Source organism: Hemitrygon akajei, chromosome 9, assembly GCF_048418815.1.
Source record: "Hemitrygon akajei chromosome 9, sHemAka1.3, whole genome shotgun sequence".
Taxonomy (NCBI): Eukaryota; Metazoa; Chordata; class Chondrichthyes; order Myliobatiformes; family Dasyatidae; genus Hemitrygon; species Hemitrygon akajei.
This window is the reverse complement of record NC_133132.1, coordinates 5304079-5323464: the sequence shown is the minus strand read 5'-3', so window position 1 is coordinate 5323464 and position 19386 is coordinate 5304079. Positions and strand designations below refer to the sequence as shown.

The window sequence follows — 19386 nt, the reverse complement described above, 5'->3', positions numbered from 1 at the left end:
GAGGATGGGGACCGGAGTGTTAGGGCAGAGGATGGGGACCGGAGTGATAGGACAGTGGATGGGAACCGGAGTGATAGGGCAGAGGATGTGGACCGGAGTGATAGGGCAGATGATGAGGACCGGAGTGATAGGGCAGAGGATGGGGACCGGCGTGATAGGGCAGAGGATGGGAACCGGAGTGATAGGGCAGAGGATGGGAACCGGAGTGATAGGGCAGAGGATGGGGACCGGAGTGATAGGACAGTGGATGGGAACCGGAGTGATAGGGCAGAGGATGGGAACCGGAGTGATAGGGCAGAGGATGGGGACCGGAGTGATAGGGCAGAGGATGGGGACCGGAGTGATAGGTCAGAGGATGAGGACCGGAGTGATAGGGCAGAGGATGTGGACCGGAGTGAAGGGCAGAGGATGGGGACCGGAGTGATAGGGCAGAGGATGGGGACCGGAGAGATAGGGCAGAGGATGGGACCGGAGTGATAGGGCAGAGGATGGGACCGGAGTGATAGGGCAGAGGATGGGACCGGAGTGATATGGCAGAGGATGTGGACAGGAGTGATAGGGCAGAGGATGGGGACCGGAGTGATAGGGCAGAGGATGGGAACCGGAGTGATAGGGCAGAGGATGGGGACCGGACTGATAGGGCAGAGGATGGGGACCGGAGAGATAGGGCAGTGGATGGGAACCGGAGTGATAGGGCAGAGGATGAGGACCGGAGTGATAGGACAGAGGATGGGGATCGGAGTGATAGGGCAGAGGATGGGGACCGGAGTGATAGGGCAGAGGATGGGGTCCGGAGTGATAGGACAGTGGATGGGAACCGGAGTGATAGGGCAGAGGATGGGAACCGGAGTGATAGGGCAGAGGATGAGGACCGGAGTGATAGGGCAGAGGATGGGAACTGGAGTGATAGGGCAGAGGATGGGAACCGGAGTGATAGGGCAGAGGATGGGAACTGGAGTGATAGGGCAGAGGATGGGGACCGGAGTGATAGGGCAGAGGATGGGAACCGGAGTGATAGGGCAGAGGATGAGGACCGGAGTGATAGGGCAGAGGATGGGAACTGGAGTGATAGGGCAGAGGATGGGAACCGGAGTGATAGGGCAGAGGATGGGAACTGGAGTGATAGGGCAGAGGATGGGAACCGGAGTGATAGGGCAGAGGATGGGAACTGGAGTGATAGGGCAGAGGATGGGAACCGGAGTGATAGGGCAGAGGATGAGGACCGGAGTGATAGGGCAGAGGATGGGGACCGGAGTGATAGGGCAGAGGATGGGGACAGGACTGATAGGGCAGAGGATGGGGACCGGAGAGATAGGGCAGAGGATGGGGACCGGAGTGATAGGGCAGAGGATGGGGACAGGACTGATAGGGCAGAGGATGAGGACCGGAGTGATAGGGCAGAGGATGGGGACAGGACTGATAGGGCAGAGGATGAGGACCGGAGTGATAGGGCAGAGGATGGGGACCGGAGTGATAGGGCAGAGGATGGGGACAGGACTGATAGGGCAGAGGATGGGGACCGGAGAGATAGGGCAGGGGATGGGAACCGGAGTGATAGGGCAGAGGATGAGGACCGGAGTGATAGGGCAGAGGATGGGGACCGGAGTGATAGGGCAGAGGATGGGGACAGGACTGATAGGGCAGAGGATGGGGTCCGGAGTGATAGGACAGTGGATGGGAACCGGAGTGATAGGGCAGAGGATGGGAACCGGAGTGATAGGGCAGAGGATGAGGACCGGAGTGATAGGGCAGAGGATGGGAACTGGAGTGATAGGGCAGAGGATGGGAACCGGAGTGATAGGGCAGAGGATGGGGACCGGAGTGATAGGACAGTGGATGGGAACCGGAGAGATAGGGCAGAGGATGGGAACCGGAGTGATAGGGCAGAGGATGGGGACCGGAGTGATAGGGCAGAGGATGGGGACCAGAGTGATAGGCCAGAGGATGGGTCCGGAGTGATAGGGCAGAGGATGGGGACCGGAGTGATAGGGCAGAGGATGGGGACCGGAGTGATAGGGCAGAGGATGGGTCCGGAGTGATAGGGCAGAGGATGTGGACAGGAGTGATAGGGCAGAGGATTTGGACCGGAGTGATAGGGCAGAGGATGGGGACCGGAGTGATAGGGCAGAGGATGGGGACCGGAGTGATAGGGCAGAGGATGGGGTCCGGAGTGATAGGGCAGAGGATGGGGACCGGAGTGATAGGGCAGAGGATGGGTCCGGAGTGATAGGGCAGAGGATGGGGACCGGAGTGATAGGGCAGAGGAAGGGAACCGGAGTGATAGGGCAGAGGATGGGGTCCGGAGTGATAGGGCAGAGGAAGGGGACCGGAGTGATAGGGCAGAGGATGGGTCCGGAGTGATAGGGCAGAGGATGGGTCCGGAGTGATAGGGCAGAGGATGGGGACCGGAGTGATAGGGCAAAGGATGGGTCCGGAGTGATAGGGCAGAGGATGGGGACCGGAGTGATAGGGCAGAGGATGGGTCCGGAGTGATAGGGCAGAGGATGGGAACCGGAGTGATAGGGCAGAGGATGGGAACCGGAGTGATAGGGCAGAGGATGGGAACCGGAGTGATAGGGCAGAGGATGGGAACCGGAGTGATAGGGCAGAGGATGAGGACCGGAGTGATAGGGAAGAGGATGGGGACCGGAGTGATAGGGCAGAGGATGGGGACCGGAGTGATAGGGAAGAGGATGAGGACCGGAGTGATAGGGAAGAGGATGGGGACCGGAGTGATAGGGCAGAGGATGGGGACCGGTGCGATAGGGCAGAGGATGAGGACCGGAGTGATAGGGAAGAGGATGGGGACCGGAGTGATAGGGCAGAGGATGGGAACCGGAGTGATAGGGCAGAGGATGAGGACCGGAGTGATAGGGAAGAGGATGGGGACCGGAGTGATAGGGCAGAGGATGGGAACCGGAGTGATAGGGCAGAGGATGAGGACCGGAGTGATAGGGAAGAGGATGGGGACCGGAGTGATAGGGCAGAGGATGGGGACCGGTGCGATAGGGCAGAGGATGGGGACCGGAGTGATAGGGCAGAGGATGGGGACCGGAGTGATAGGGCAGAGGATGTGGATCGGAGTGTTAGGGCAGAGGATGAGGACCGGAGTGATAGGGCAGAGGATGAGGACCGGAGCGATAGGGCAGAGGATGAGGACCGGAGTGATAGGGCAGAGGATGGGAACCGGAGTGATAGGGCAGAGGATGGGAACCGGAGTGATAGGGCAGAGGATGGGGACCGGAGTGATAGGGCAGAGGATGGGGACCGGAGTGATAGGGCAGAGGATGGGGACCGGAGTGATAGGGCAGAGGATGGGGTCCGGTGATAGGGCAGAGGATGGGATCCGGAGTGATAGGGCAGAGGATGGGGATCGGAGTGATAGGGCAGAGGATGAGGACCAGAGTGATAGGGCAGAGGATGGGGATCGGAGTGATAGGGCAGAGGATGGGGACCGGAGTGATAGGGCAGAGGATGAGGACCAGAGTGATAGGGCAGAGGATGGGGATCGGAGTGATAGGGCAGAGCATGGGGACCGGAGTGATAGGGCAGAGGATGTGGACCGGAGTGATAGGGCAGAGGATGAGGACCGGAGTGATAGGGCAGAGGATGGGAACCGGAGTGATAGTGCAGAGGATGTGGACAGGAGTGATAGGGCAGAGGATGGGGACCGGAGTGATAGGGCAGAGGATGAGGACCGGAGTGATAGGGCAGAGGATGGGAACCGGAGTGATAGGGCAGAGGATGAGGACCGGAGTGATAGGGCAGTGGATGGGGACCGGAGTGATAGGGCAGAGGATGGGAACCGGAGTGATAGGGCAGAGGATGAGGACCGGAGTGATAGGGCAGAGGATGGGAACCGGAGTGATAGGGCAGAGGATGGGAACCGGAGTGATAGGGCAGAGGATGAGGACCGGAGTGATAGGGAAGAGGATGGGGACCGGTGCGATAGGGCAGAGGATGGGGACCGGAGTGATAGGGCAGAGGATGGGGACCGGTGCGATAGGGCAGAGGATGGGGACCGGAGCGATAGGGCAGAGGATGGGGACCGGAGTGATAGGGCAGAGGATGTGGATCGGAGTGTTAGGGCAGAGGATGAGGACCGGAGTGATAGGGCAGAGGATGAGGACCGGAGTGATAGGGAAGAGGATGGGGACCGGTGCGATAGGGCAGAGGATGGGGACCGGAGTGATAGGGCAGAGGATGGGGACCGGTGCGATAGGGCAGAGGATGGGGACCGGAGCGATAGGGCAGAGGATGGGGACCGGAGTGATAGGGCAGAGGATGTGGATCGGAGTGTTAGGGCAGAGGATGAGGACCGGAGTGATAGGGCAGAGGATGAGGACCGGAGTGATAGGGCAGAGGATGGGGACCGGAGTGATAGGGCAGAGGATGGGGACCGGAGTGATAGGGCAGAGGATGGGGACCGGAGTGATAGGGCAGAGGATGAGGACCGGAGTGATAGGGCAGAGGATGAGGACCGGAGTGATAGGGCAGAGGATGGGGACCGGAGTGATAGGGCAGAGGATGGGGACCGGAGTGATAGGGCAGAGGATGGGGACCGGAGTGATAGGGCAGAGGATGAGGACCGGTGTGATAGGGCAGAGGATGGGGACCGGAGTGATAGGGCAGAGGATGGGGACCGGAGTGATAGGGCAGAGGATGGGGACCGGAGTGATAGGGCAGAGGATGGGGACAGGAGTGATAGGGCAGAGGATGGGGACCGGAGTGATAGGGCAGAGGATGAGGACCGGAGTGATAGGGCAGAGGATGAGGACCGGAGTGATAGGGCAGAGGATGGGGACCGGAGTGATAGGGCAGAGGATGGGGACCGGAGTGATAGGGCAGAGGATGGGGACCGGAGTGATAGGGCAGAGGATGGGGACCGGAGTGATAGGGCAGAGGATGGGGACCGGTGTGATAGGGCAGAGGAGGAGGACCAGAGTGATAGGGCAGAGGATGGGACCGGAGTGATAGGGTAGAGGATGGGGACCGGAGTGATAGGGCAGAGGATGGGGACCGGAGTGATAGGGCAGAGGATGGGGACCGGAGTGATAGGGCAGAAGATGGGAACCGGAGTGATAGGGCAGAGGATGGGGACCGGAGTGATAGGGCAGAGGATGGGTCCGGAGTGATAGGGCAGAGGATGGGAACCGGAGTGATCGGGCAGAGGATGGGAACCGGAGTGATAGGGCAGAGGATGAGGACCGGAGTGATAGGGCAGAGGATGGGAACCGGAGTGATAGGGCAGAGGATGGGGACCGGAGTGATAGGGCAGAGGATGGGGACCGGAGTGATAGGGCAGAGGATGAGGACCGGAGTGATAGGGCAGAGGATGGGGACCGGTGTGATAGGGCAGAGGATGGGGACCGGAGTGATAGGGCAGAGGATGTGGATTGGAGTGATAGGGCAGAGGATGGGGACCGGAGTGATAGGGCAGAAGATGGGAACCGGAGTGATAGGGCAGAGGATGGGGACCGGAGTGATAGGGCAGAGGATGGGTCCGGAGTGATAGGGCAGAGGATGGGAACCGGAGTGATAGGGCAGAGGATGGGGACCGGAGTGATAGGGCAGAGGATGGGGACCGGAGTGATAGGGCAGAGGATGTGGACCGGAGTGATAGGGCAGAGGATGGGGACCGGAGTGATAGGGCAGAGGATGGGGACCGGAGTGATAGTGCAGAGGATGGGAAACCGAGTGACAGGGCAGAGGATGGGGTCCGGAGTAATAGGGCAGAGGATGGGGACCGGAGTGACAGGGCAGAGGATGGGGTCCGGAGTAATAGGGCAGAGGATGGGGACCGGAGTGATAGGGCAGAGGATGGGAACCGGAGTTATAGGGCAGAGGATGGGGACCGGAGTGATAGGACAGAGGATGGGGACCGGAGTGATAGGGCAGAGGATGGGAACCGGAGTGATAGGGCAGAGGATGGGAACCGGAGTGATAGGACAGAGGATGGGGACCGGAGTGATAGGGCAGAGGATGGGAACCGGAGTGATAGGGCAGAGGATGGGAACCGGAGTGACAGGGCAGAGGATGGGGTCCGGAGTAATAGGGCAGAGGATGGGGACCGGAGTGATAGGGCAGAGGATGGGAACCGGAGTTATAGGGCAGAGGATGGGGACCGGAGTGATAGGGCAGAGGATGGGGACCGGAGTGATAGGGCAGAGGATGGGTCCGGAGTGATAGGACAGAGGATGGGGACCGGAGTGATAGGGCAGAGGATGGGGACCGGAGTGATAGGGCAGAGGATGGGGACCGGAGTGATAGGGCAGAGGATGGGAACCGGAGTGATAGGGCAGAGGATGTGGACCGGAGTGATAGGGCAGAGGATGGGGACCGGAGTGATAGGGCAGAGGATGAGGACCGGAGTGATAGGGCAGAGGATGGGAACCGGAGTGATAGGGCAGAGGATGGGGACCGGAGTGATAGGGCAGAGGATGGGGACCGGAGTGATAGGGCAGGGGATGGGGACCGGAGTGATAGGGCAGAGGATGGGGACCGGAGTGATAGGGCAGAGGATGGGACCGGAGTGATAGGGCAGAGGATGGGGACCGGAGTGATAGGGCAGAGGATGGGACAGGAGTGATAGGGCAGAAGATGGGGACCGGAGTGATAGGGCAGAGGATGGGACCGGAGTGATAGGACAGAGGATGGGGACCGGAGTGATAGGGCAGAGGATGGGGACCGGAGTGATAGGGCAGAGGATGTGGATCGGAGTGATAGGGCAGAGGATGGGAACCGGAGTGATAGTGCAGAGGATGGGGACCGGAGTGATAGGGCAGAGGATGGGGACCGGAGTGATAGTGCAGAGGATGGGGACCGGAGTGATAGGGCAGAGGATGAGGACAGGAGTGATAGGGCAGAGGATGGGAACCGGAGTGATAGGGCAGAGGATGGGAACCGGAGTGATAGGGCAGAGGATGTGGACCGGAGTGATAGGGCAGAGGATGGGGACCGGAGTGTTAGGGCAGAGGATGGGGACCGGAGTGATAGGACAGTGGATGGGAACCGGAGTGATAGGGCAGAGGATGTGGACCGGAGTGATAGGGCAGATGATGAGGACCGGAGTGATAGGGCAGAGGATGGGGACCGGAGTGATAGGGCAGAGGATGGGGCACGGAGTGATAGGGCAGAGGATGGGACAGGAGTGATAGGGCAGAGGATGAGGACCGGAGTGATAGGGCAGAGGATGGGGACCGGAGTGATAGGGCAGAGGATGAGGACCGGAGTGATAGGGCAGAGGATGGGGACAGGAGTGATAGGGCAGATGATGGGGACCGGAGACATAGGGCAGAGGATGGGGACCGGAGTGATAGGGCGGAGGATGGGACCGGAGTGATAGGGCAGAGGATGGGGTCCGGAGTGATAGGACAGTGGATGGGAACCGGAGTGATAGGGCAGAGGATGGGAACCGGAGTGATAGGGCAGAGGATGGGGACCGGAGTGATAGGGCAGAGGATGAGGACCGGAGTGATAGGGCAGAGGATGGGGACCGGAGTGATAGGGCAGAGGATGAGGACAGGAGTGATAGGGCAGATGATGGGGACCGGAGACATAGGGCAGAGGATGGGGACCGGAGTGATAGGGCGGAGGATGGGACCGGAGTGATAGGGCAGAGGATGGGGTCCGGAGTGATAGGACAGTGGATGGGAACCGGAGTGATAGGGCAGAGGATGGGAACCGGAGTGATAGGGCAGAGGATGAGGACCGGAGTGATAGGGCAGAGGATGGGAACTGGAGTGATAGGGCAGAGGATGGGAACCGGAGTGATAGGGCAGAGGATGGGGACCGGAGTGATAGGACAGTGGATGGGAACCGGAGTGATAGGGCAGAGGATGGGAACCGGAGTGATAGGGCAGAGGATGGGGACCGGAGTGATAGGGCAGAGGATGGGGACCGGAGTGATAGGTCAGAGGATGAGGACCGGAGTGATAGGGCAGAGGATGTGGACCGGAGTGAAGGGCAGAGGATGGGGACCGGAGTGATAGGGCAGAGGATGGGGACCGGAGAGATAGGGCAGAGGATGGGAACCGGAGTGATAGGGCAGAGGATGGGAACCGGAGTGATAGGACAGAGGATGGGGACCGGAGTGATAGGGCAGAGGATGGGAACCGGAGTGATAGGGCAGAGGATGAGGACCGGAGTGATAGGGCAGAGGATGGGAACTGGAGTGATAGGGCAGAGGATGGGAACCGGAGTTATAGGGCAGAGGATGGGGACCGGAGTGATAGGGCAGAGGATGGGGACCGGAGTGATAGGGCAGAGGATGGGTCCGGAGTGATAGGACAGAGGATGGGGACCGGAGTGATAGGGCAGAGGATGGGAACCGGAGTGACAGGGCAGAGGATGGGGACCGGAGTGATAGGGCAGAGGATGAGGACCGGAGTGATAGGGCAGAGGATGGGAACTGGAGTGATAGGGCAGAGGATGGGAACCGGAGTGATAGGGCAGAGGATGGGGACCGGAGTGATAGGGCAGAGGATGGGAACCGGAGTGATAGGGCAGAGGATGGGGACCGGAGTGATAGGGCAGAGGATGGGGACCGGAGTGATAGGTCAGAGGATGAGGACCGGAGTGATAGGGCAGAGGATGTGGACCGGATTGAAGGGCAGAGGATGGGGACCGGAGTGATAGGGCAGAGGATGGGGACCGGAGAGATAGGGCAGAGGATGGGACCGGAGTGATAGGGCAGAGGATGGGACCGGAGTGATAGGGCAGAGGATGGGACCGGAGTGATATGGCAGAGGATGTGGACAGGAGTGATAGGGCAGAGGATGGGGACCGGAGTGATAGGGCAGAGGATGGGAACCGGAGTGATAGGGCAGAGGATGGGGACCGGACTGATAGGGCAGAGGATGGGGACCGGAGAGATAGGGCAGTGGATGGGAACCGGAGTGATAGGGCAGAGGATGAGGACCGGAGTGATAGGGCAGAGGATGGGGATCGGAGTGATAGGGCAGAGGATGGGGACCGGAGTGATAGGGCAGAGGATGGGGTCCGGAGTGATAGGACAGTGGATGGGAACCGGAGTGATAGGGCAGAGGATGGGAACCGGAGTGATAGGGCAGAGGATGAGGACCGGAGTGATAGGGCAGAGGATGGGAACTGGAGTGATAGGGCAGAGGATGGGAACCGGAGTGATAGGGCAGAGGATGGGGACCGGAGTGATAGGGCAGAGGATGGGAACCGGAGTGATAGGGCAGAGGATGGGGACCGGAGTGATAGGGCAGAGGATGGGGACCGGAGTGATAGGGCAGAGGATGGGAACCGGAGTGATAGGGCAGAGGATGGGGTCCGGAGTGATAGGGCAGAGGATGGGGACCGGAGTGATAGGACAGAGGATGGGACCGGAGTGATAGGGCAGAGGATGGGACCGGAGTGATAGGGCAGAGGATGGGACCGGAGTGATATGGCAGAGGATGTGGACAGGAGTGATAGGGCAGAGGATGGGGACCGGAGTGATAGGGCAGAGGATGAGGACCGGAGTGATTGGGCAGAGGATGGGGACCGGAGTGATAGGGCAGAGGATGGGGACCGGACTGTTAGGGCAGAGGATGGGGACCGGAGTGTTAGGGCAGAGGTTGAGGACTGGAGTGATAGGGCAGAGGATGGGTCCGGAGTGATAGGGCAGAGGATGGGGACCGGAGTGATAGGGCAGAGGATGGGGACCGGAGTGATAGGGCGGAGGATGGGACCGGAGTGATAGGGCAGAGGATGGGGACCGGAGTGATAGGGCAGAGGATGGGGACCGGAGTGATAGGGAAGAGGATCGGGACCGGAGTGATAGGACAGAGGATGGGACCGGAGTGATAGGGCAGAGGATGGGACCGGAGTGATAGGGCAGAGGATGGGAACCGGAGTGATAGGGCAGTGGATGGGAACCGGAGTGATAGGGCAGAGGATGGGGACCGGAGTGATAGGGCAGAGGATGGGACCGGAGTGATAGGGCAGAGGATGGGGACCGGAGTGATAGGGCAGTGGATGGGAACCGGAGTGATAGGGCAGAGGATGGGAACCGGAGTGATAGGGCAGAGGATGAGGACCGGAGTGATAGGGCAGAGGATGGGGACCGGAGTGATAGGGCAGAGGGTGGGGACCGGTGTGATAGGGCAGAGGATGGGGACCGGAGTGATAGGGCAGAGGATGGGAACCGGAGCGATAGGGCAGAGGATGGGGACCGGAGCGATAGGGCAGAGGATGTGGATCGGAGTGTTAGGGCAGAGGATGGGGTCCGGAGTGATAGGGCAGAGGATGGGGACCGGAGTGATAGGGCTGAGGATGGGGACCGGAGTGATAGGGCAGAGGATGGGGACCGGAGTGATAGGGAAGAGGATGGGGACCGGAGTGATAGGGCAGAGGATGGGGACCGGAGTGATAGGGAAGAGGATGGGGACCGGAGTGATAGGGCAGAGGATCGGGACCGGAGTGATAGGACAGAGGATGGGACCGGAGTGATAGGGCAGAGGATGGGAACCGGAGTGATAGGGCAGTGGATGGGAACCGGAGTGATAGTGCAGAGGATGGGAACCGGAGTGATAGGGCAGAGGATGGGGACCGGAGTGATAGGGCAGAGGATGGGGACCGGAGTGATAGGGCAGAGGATGGGGACCGGAGTAATAGGGAAGAGGATCGGGACCGGAGTGATAGGACAGAGGATGGGACCGGAGTGATAGGGCAGAGGATGGGAACCGGAGTGATAGGGCAGTGGATGGGAACCGGAGTGATAGGGCAGAGGATGGGAACCGGAGTGATAGGGCAGAGGATGGGAACCGGAGCGATAGGGCAGAGGATGGGGACCGGAGTGATAGTGCAGAGGATGGGAAACCGAGTGACAGGGCAGAGGATGGGGTCCGGAGTAATAGGGCAGAGGATGGGGACCGGAGTGACAGGGCAGAGGATGGGGTCCGGAGTAATAGGGCAGAGGATGGGGACCGGAGTGATAGGGCAGAGGATGGGAACCGGAGTTATAGGGCAGAGGATGGGGACCGGAGTGATAGGACAGAGGATGGGGACCGGAGTGATAGGGCAGAGGATGGGAACCGGAGTGATAGGGCAGAGGATAGGGACCGGAGTGATAGGGCAGAGGATGGGAACCGGAGTGATAGGGCAGAGGATGTGGACCGGAGTGATAGGGCAGAGGATGGGGACCGGAGTGATAGGGCAGAGGATGAGGACCGGAGTGATAGGGCAGAGGATGGGAACCGGAGTGATAGGGCAGAGGATGGGGACCGGAGTGATAGGGCAGAGGATGGGGACCGGAGTGATAGGGCAGGGGATGGGGACCGGAGTGATAGGGCAGAGGATGGGGACCGGAGTGATAGGGCAGAGGATGGGACCGGAGTGATAGGGCAGAGGATGGGGACCGGAGTGATAGGGCAGAGGATGGGACAGGAGTGATAGGGCAGAAGATGGGGACCGGAGTGATAGGGCAGAGGATGGGACCGGAGTGATAGGACAGAGGATGGGGACTGGAGTGATAGGGCAGAGGATGGGGACCGGAGTGATAGGGCAGAGGATGTGGATCGGAGTGATAGGGCAGAGGATGGGAACCGGAGTGATAGTGCTGAGGATGGGGACCGGAGTGATAGGGCAGAGGATGGGGACCGGAGTGATAGTGCAGAGCATGGGGACCGGAGTGATAGGGCAGAGGATGAGGACAGGAGTGATAGGGCAGAGGATGGGAACCGGAGTGATAGGGCAGAGGATGGGAACCGGAGTGATAGGGCAGAGGATGTGGACCGGAGTGATAGGGCAGAGGATGGGGACTGGAGTGTTAGGGCAGAGGATGGGGACCGGAGTGATAGGACAGTGGATGGGAACCGGAGTGATAGGGCAGAGGATGTGGACCGGAGTGATAGGGCAGATGATGAGGACCGGAGTGATAGGGCAGAGGATGGGGACCGGAGTGATAGGGCAGAGGATGGGGACCGGCGTGATAGGGCAGAGGATGGGGTCCGGAGTGATAGGACAGTGGATGGGAACCGGAGTGATAGGGCAGAGGATGGGAACCGGAGTGATAGGGCAGAGGATGAGGACCGGAGTGATAGGGCAGAGGATGGGAACTGGAGTGATAGGGCAGAGGATGGGAACCGGAGTGATAGGGCAGAGGATGGGGACCGGAGTGATAGGACAGTGGATGGGAACCGGAGTGATAGGGCAGAGGATGGGAACCGGAGTGATAGGGCAGAGGATGGGGACCGGAGTGATAGGGCAGAGGATGGGGACCGGAGTGATAGGGCAGAGGATGGGGACCGGAGTGATAGGGCAGAGGATGGGGACCGGAGTGATAGGGCAGAGGATGGGGACCGGAGTGATAGGGCAGAGGATGGGGACCGGAGTGATAGGGCAGAGGATGGGGACCGGAGTGATAGGGCAGAGGATGGGACCGGAGTGATAAGGCAGAGGATGGGGACCGGAGTGAAGGGCAGAGGATGGGGACCGGAGTGATAGGGCAGAGGATGGGGACCGGAGAGATAGGGCAGAGGATGGGACCGGAGTGATAGGGCAGAGGATGGGACCGGAGTGATAGGGCAGAGGATGGGACCGGAGTGATATGGCAGAGGATGTGGACAGGAGTGATAGGGCAGAGGATGGGGACCGGAGTGATAGGGCAGAGGATGGGAACCGGAGTGATAGGGCAGAGGATGGGGACCGGACTGATAGGGCAGAGGATGGGGACCGGAGAGATAGGGCAGAGGATGGGGACCGGACTGATAGGGCAGAGGATGGGAACCGGAGTGATAGGGCAGAGGATGAGGACCGGAGTTATAGGGCAGAGGATGGGGATCGGAGTGATAGGGCAGAGGATGGGGTCCGGTGTGATAGGGCAGAGGATGGGGTCCGGAGTGATAGGGCAGAGGATGGGAACCGGAGTGATAGGGCAGAGGATGGGGACCGGAGTGATAGGGCAGAGGATGGGAACCGGAGTGATAGGGCAGAGGATGGGAACCGGAGTGATAGGGCAGAGGATGAGGACCGGAGTTATAGGGCAGAGGATGGGGATCGGAGTGATAGGGCAGAGGATGGGGTCCGGTGTGATAGGGCAGAGGATGGGGTCCGGAGTGATAGGGCAGAGGATGGGGACCGGAGTGATAGGGCAGAGGATGGGGACCGGAGTGATAGGGCAGAGGATGGGGACCGGAGTGATAGGGCAGAGGATGGGGTCCGGAGTGATAGGGCAGAGGAAGGGGACCGGAGTGATAGGGCAGAGGATGGGAACCGGAGTGATAGGGCAGAGGATGGGGTCCGGAGTGATAGGGCAGAGGAAGGGGACCGGAGTGATAGGGCAGAGGATGGGGTCCGGAGTGATAGGGCAGAGGATGGGGACCGGAGTGATAGGACAGAGGATGGGACCGGAGTGATAGGGCAGAGGATGGGACCGGAGTGATAGGGCAGAGGATGGGGACCGGAGTGATAGGGCGGAGGATGGGACCGGAGTGATAGGGCAGAGGATGGGGACCGGAGTGATAGGGCGGAGGATGGGACCGGAGTGATAGGGCAGAGGATGGGGACCGGAGTGATAGGGCCGAGGATGGGGACCGGAGTGATAGGGAAGAGGATCGGGACCGGAGTGATAGGACAGAGGATGGGACCGGAGTGATAGGGCAGAGGATGGGACCGGAGTGATAGGGCAGAGGATGGGAACCGGAGTGATAGGGCAGTGGATGGGAACCGGAGTGATAGGGCAGAGGATGGGGACCGGAGTGATAGGGCAGAGGATGGGACCGGAGTGATAGGGCAGAGGATGGGGACCGGAGTGATAGGGCAGTGGATGGGAACCGGAGTGATAGGGCAGAGGATGGGAACCGGAGTGATAGGGCAGAGGATGAGGACCGGAGTGATAGGGCAGAGGATGGGGACCGGAGTGATAGGGCAGAGGGTGGGGACCGGTGTGATAGGGCAGAGGATGGGGACCGGAGTGATAGGGCAGAGGATGGGAACCGGAGCGATAGGGCAGAGGATGGGGACCGGAGCGATAGGGCAGAGGATGGGGACCGGAGCGATAGGGCAGAGGATGTGGATCGGAGTGTTAGGGCAGAGGATGGGGTCCGGAGTGATAGGGCAGAGGATGGGGACCGGAGAGATAGGGCAGAGGATGAGGACCGGAGTGATAGGGCAGAGGATGGGGACCGGAGTGATAGGGCTGAGGATGGGGACCGGAGTGATAGGGCAGAGGATGGGGACCGGTGTGATAGGGCAGAGGATGGGGACCGGAGTGATAGGGAAGAGGATGGGGACCGGAGTGATAGGGCAGAGGATGGGGACCGGAGTGATAGGGAAGAGGATGGGGACCGGAGTGATAGGGCAGAGGATCGGGACCGGAGTGATAGGACAGAGGATGGGACCGGAGTGATAGGGCAGAGGATGGGAACCGGAGTGATAGGGCAGTGGATGGGAACCGGAGTTATAGGGCAGAGGATGGGGACCGGAGTGATAGGGAAGAGGATGGGGACCGGAGTGATAGGGCAGAGGATCGGGACCGGAGTGATAGGACAGAGGATGGGACCGGAGTGATAGGGCAGAGGATGGGAACCGGAGTGATAGGGCAGTGGATGGGAACCGGAGTTATAGGGCAGAGGATGGGAACCGGAGTGATAGGGCAGAGGTTGGGAACCGGAGTGATAGGGCAGAGGATGGGGACCGGAGTGATAGGGCAGAGGATGGGGACCGGAGTGATAGGGAAGAGGATCGGGACCGGAGTGATAGGGCAGAGGATGGGGACCGGAGTGATAGGGCAGAGGATGGGGCAGTTGGTACACAAGTAGGTGCAGTGTGTAGTGAGTCTGTGAAGAAGAACAGGCAGATGATAAAGCAAAATTGCTGTCTGTGGGATGAGTGGAAGTGTAACATGGGGGCAAAATCGAAAAGGCTGCTTAATACAGAAATGAAGGTGTTATATTTGAATTCATGACTTTATGGAAGAAGGCAGATGATCATGTAATGTGGTTAGAGATTGGCGGGTATGATGTTGTGGGAATCACTGATTCATTGCTGAAAGAAGATCACAGTTAGGAGCTTAACATCCAAGGATACACTTAGCATGGAAAGAACAGGATGGGAGGCAGAGGGGGTGACATGGTTCTGATGGTAAAAAATGAAGTCAGATCCTTAGAAAGAAGCAATATAGGATTGGAAGATGTAGAATCCTTGTGGGGAGAGTTAAGAAACTGCAAGGGTAAAAAGAGCCTGATGGGAGTTGTATATAGGCCTCCGAACAGTGGCCAGAATGTGGGCTACAAATTACAATGGGGAACAGAAAATGCATGTCAAAAAGGCAAAGTTATGATGGTCATAGGAGATTTCAAAATGCAGGTAGATTGGGAAAATCGGGTTGGTGCTGGATCCCAAGAGAGGAATTTGTCGAATTCCTATGTGATGGTTTTTAGAACAGCTTGTTGTTGAGCCCACTAGGGGAAAGGCAATTCTGAACTGGGTGTTGTGTAATGAACCAGGTTAAAGCAGGGAGATGGACATAAAGGAACACTTAGGAGGCAGCGATCATAATGAGATCAAAATCACCTGACAGTTTGACAGGGCGAAGATAAAGACAGGTGTATCAGTATTACAGTGGAGGAAAGGGGATTTACACTGGCATGGGAGATGAACTGGCCAAAGTTGATTGGAAGGGGACAGAACAGCATTTTCTGAGGTTTTGGGGATAACTCAGAAGGTGCAGGATAGATATATCCAAAGGATGAAGAACTGAAAGGAAGGATGAGGCAACTGTGTCTGACAAGGGAAGTCAAAAACAGCAGAAAAGCAAAAGGATACCAAAACTTTATTCGAATATATGAAGAGTAAAAGAGAGGGAAGACCGGATATCAAACTGCCGGAAAATGTCACTTGACAGGTAGTAAGTGGAGACAAGGAAATGGAGAGGAACTGAATAAGTATTTTGCATCTGTCTTCACTGTTGAAGACACTAGCAGTGTGCTGGAAACTAGTGTCAAGAGGCAGCAGTGAGTGTCGTGCTGTCACTAAGGACAAGGTGCTCGGGAAGCTGAAAGGTAGATGAGCTATCTGGACCAGACGGACACACCCCAGGGCTCTGAAAGGCGGCCAAAGAGATCGTGGGGGCTTGACTAATGATCTTTCAAGAATCATTAGATTCTGGAATGGGTCCAGAGGACTGGAAAATTGCAAATGTCACTCCTCTGTTTAAGAGGAGAGGTAGGTAGAAGAAATGATATTATAGGCCAGTTGGTCTGACTTTAGTGGTTGGGAAAATGTTGGAGTCCATCATTAAGGATGAGTTTTGAGTTACTAGGAGGCACATGATATAACAGGCCAAAGTCGTCCCAGAACCTGTGGCCTTTCCCACACAAATCGGCTGTGTGCTCCACTTACTGTTTGACCCTCTTCCCAGTTCCAGGCCCGGTCGGTTCAGTCTGAACACAACGTGCTGCAGTCTCTCCTTGAGCCAGGCTAACTGGCGGCAGAGGGAAGTGGGGGTGGGTGTAAGGGGGGGGGAGGTGCAGGGAGGAAGGGTGGAAAACACCAGGCACCGTGAAATTAGAGCAACACGCTGGAGGAACTCAGCAGGTCGGGCAGCATCCGTGGAAACGAACAGTCAACGATTCGGGCCGAGACCCTTCGTCAGGACTGAAGAGGGAGGGGCAGGGGCCCTATAAAGAAGGTGGTGGGAAGGGTGGGAAGAAGGCTGGTAGGTGCCAGGGGAAAAGCCAGTAAGAGGAAGATCAAGGGGTGGGGGAGGGGAAGCAGAGAGGTAAGGGGAAAGCACTATGGGTAGAAGAAGGAGACGGAATCATGAGGGAGGTGATAGGCAGCTGGAGGAGGAGGCAGAGTGAAACTGGGATGGGTGAAGGGAGGGGATGGGAATTATTGGAAGATGGAGAATTCAATGTTCATGCCAAGGGGCTGGAGACTACCCAGACGGTATATGAGGTGTTGCTCCTCCAACCGCAGTTTTGCCTCATCATGGTAGTAGAGGAGGCCATGTATGGACATATCCGAATGGGAATGTGAAGCAGAGTTGAAGTGGGTGGCCACCGGGAGATCCTGTCTGTTGTGGTGGACGGAGCGGAGGTGCTCGATGAAGTGGTCCCCCAATCTGCATCAGGTCTCGCCGATGTAGAGGAGGCCGCACTGGGAGCACCGGATGCAATAGACGACTCCAGCAGACTCGCAGGTGAAGTGTTGCCTCACCTGGAAGGACTGTCTGGGGCTCGGAATGGTGGTAAGTGATGAGGTGTAGGGACAAGTGTAGCACTTACGCTTGCAGGGATAAGTGCCAGGTGGGAGATCTGTGGGGAGGGACGTGTGGACCAGGGAGTCACGGAGGGAACGATCCCTGCGGAAAGCGGAGAGGGGTAGAGAGGAAAAGATGTGCTTAGTGGTGGGGTCCTGTTGAAGGTGGCGGAAGTTGCGGAGGATAATGTGCTGGATCCGGAGGCTGGTGGGGTGATAGGTGAGGACAAGGGGAACACGGTCCCTGTTGTGGTGACGGGAGGATGGGGTGAGGGCCGAAGTGCAGGAAATGGAGGAGATGCGGGTGAGGGCATCATTGATGACGGCAGAAGGGAAACCGCTTGAGATGTCCTGGAACGGAAAGCCTCATCCTGGGAGCAGATGCGGCGGAGACAGAGGAACTGGGAATAGGGAATAGCATTTTTGCATGTGGCAGGGTGGGAAGAGGTATAGTCAACATAGTTATGAGAGACCGCTTCGTCGAGCACCTCCACTCCCGGTTGTCACCCACTTCAACTCTGCTTCACATTCCCATTAGGATACGTATATCCATACATGGCCTCCTATACTACCATGATGAGACCAAACGCAGGTTGGAGGAGCAACGCCTCATATACCGTCTGGGTAGTCTCCAGCCCCTTGGCATGAACATTGGATTCTCCAACTTCTGATAATTCCCCCCCTCTCCCTTCCCCCATCCCAGTTTCACTCTGCCTCCTCCTCCAGCTGCCTATCACCTCCCTCATGATTCCGTCTCCTTCTACTACCCATAGTGCATTCCCCTTACCTCTCTGCTTCCCCTCCCCCACCCCTTGATCTTTCCCCTTACTGGTTGTTCACCTGGCACCTACCAGCGTTCTCCTTCCCACCCTCCCCCCACCTTCTTTATAGGGCCCCTGCCCCCTCCTGCTTCAGTCCTGTCGAAGGGTCTCGGCCTGAATCGTTGACTGTTCGTTTCAACGGATGCTGCCCGACCTGCTGAGTTCCTCCAGCGTGTTGTGCGTGTTGCTTTGACCACAGCATCTGCAGAGTAGTTTTTGCCCTGAGATGAGAGTTTTGGCAAGATTCGGATGGTCTGGCCCTGCCGTGGTGTGGGCTTGTCTGCTTGGCAAGTATCTCTCTTGTAGGGGGTGAGCATCAGGCCTGGTTTCACTGAGCAGACTAGAAACAGCACAGGATCATCACTGCTCACTGCCCACCACACGCCAGGTCTAACTGTGCCTATCCGCGTGTCTCTCCACATGCTCCACAAAATCCTCCCCTGACCAGGAGCCTGTGCAAATTACGTGTTGCTGTTGTTTTCAGGAGGTACAAATGGGCCTGAAGGAGAGACACCAGACACTGACCTTCATAGACGAGCCAAAAAAAGCAGGCGTGGTCCAGGCCATCGTGCGGAACGGAGAATGGTGGGATGCTGTGTCAGACCACCGGAAAGGAGGAGAACCAGCAGGTTACTGAGGACCCTGATCGGTTGGTCTGTACAGCTCTGTGCCTAGATTGAGGAGTTCGACTGGCAGGAGCCAAACTGATCAATCCAATCTGTAATCGGATCCGATGATCCAATGTACTGTTGAAGTATGGCCAGTGTTATGTTACCTCTGTTTAAACAGGTTAACAGTAAAGAATCATATTCTGGAAGAATTAGAGAACTTTTATTTACAGTAATAAACAAACACGTCTTAACCGTGCTGGAACATTCTAGCAATCCTGCACATGCTCAGTGCTCTGTCCAATCATGTATTGGCACATCATTGCACGCGATATCACCACAGCCACTTACAGGCAACTTTACCTGTCTGCACCTTTGTCAGATACTTTAACAGCCACAAGCAGAAGCTCTTAAAACATCTGGAGTTGGGGAGGAACTCAGGAATGTAAATTGTGTTTTCAGTTCAGACACGTGGCCGGACACAGAGATGCAAATCTGTTTGCCGGCTCTCTCTGAAACTGATTGTGTTTGGACCATTATGCCACCCACTTCCAATCTTCTGAAATCCAGCCCAGCCCACTGCAACCTCAAGCCCTGCCCAACCTTCAAACCCACTCCCAACCACACCCAGCCTCCCTAGCCTTTACAAACCATTCCCAACCTTCAAACCCACTCCCAACCACACCCAGCCTCCCTAGCCTTTACAAACCATTCCCAACCTTCAAACCCACTCCCAACCACAACCA

The 19386-nt window shown here is 58.1% G+C and overlaps 1 protein-coding gene across 1 annotated transcript in view; it reads left to right on the top strand.

Annotated features, from left to right (window-relative positions):
- The window catches only part of LOC140732865 (glutathione hydrolase light chain 1-like), a 106964-nt gene extending 88112 nt beyond the window's left edge, over nucleotides 1-18852 (top strand). Inside the window, exon 3 of the mRNA XM_073055494.1 lies at nucleotides 18517-18852. Within this exon, the coding sequence (XP_072911595.1) occupies nucleotides 18517-18669 (153 nt within the window). The 3' untranslated portion in view covers nucleotides 18670-18852. The remainder of the gene's footprint in view (nucleotides 1-18516) is intronic.
- The last annotated feature ends 534 nt before the right edge of the window (nucleotides 18853-19386 follow it).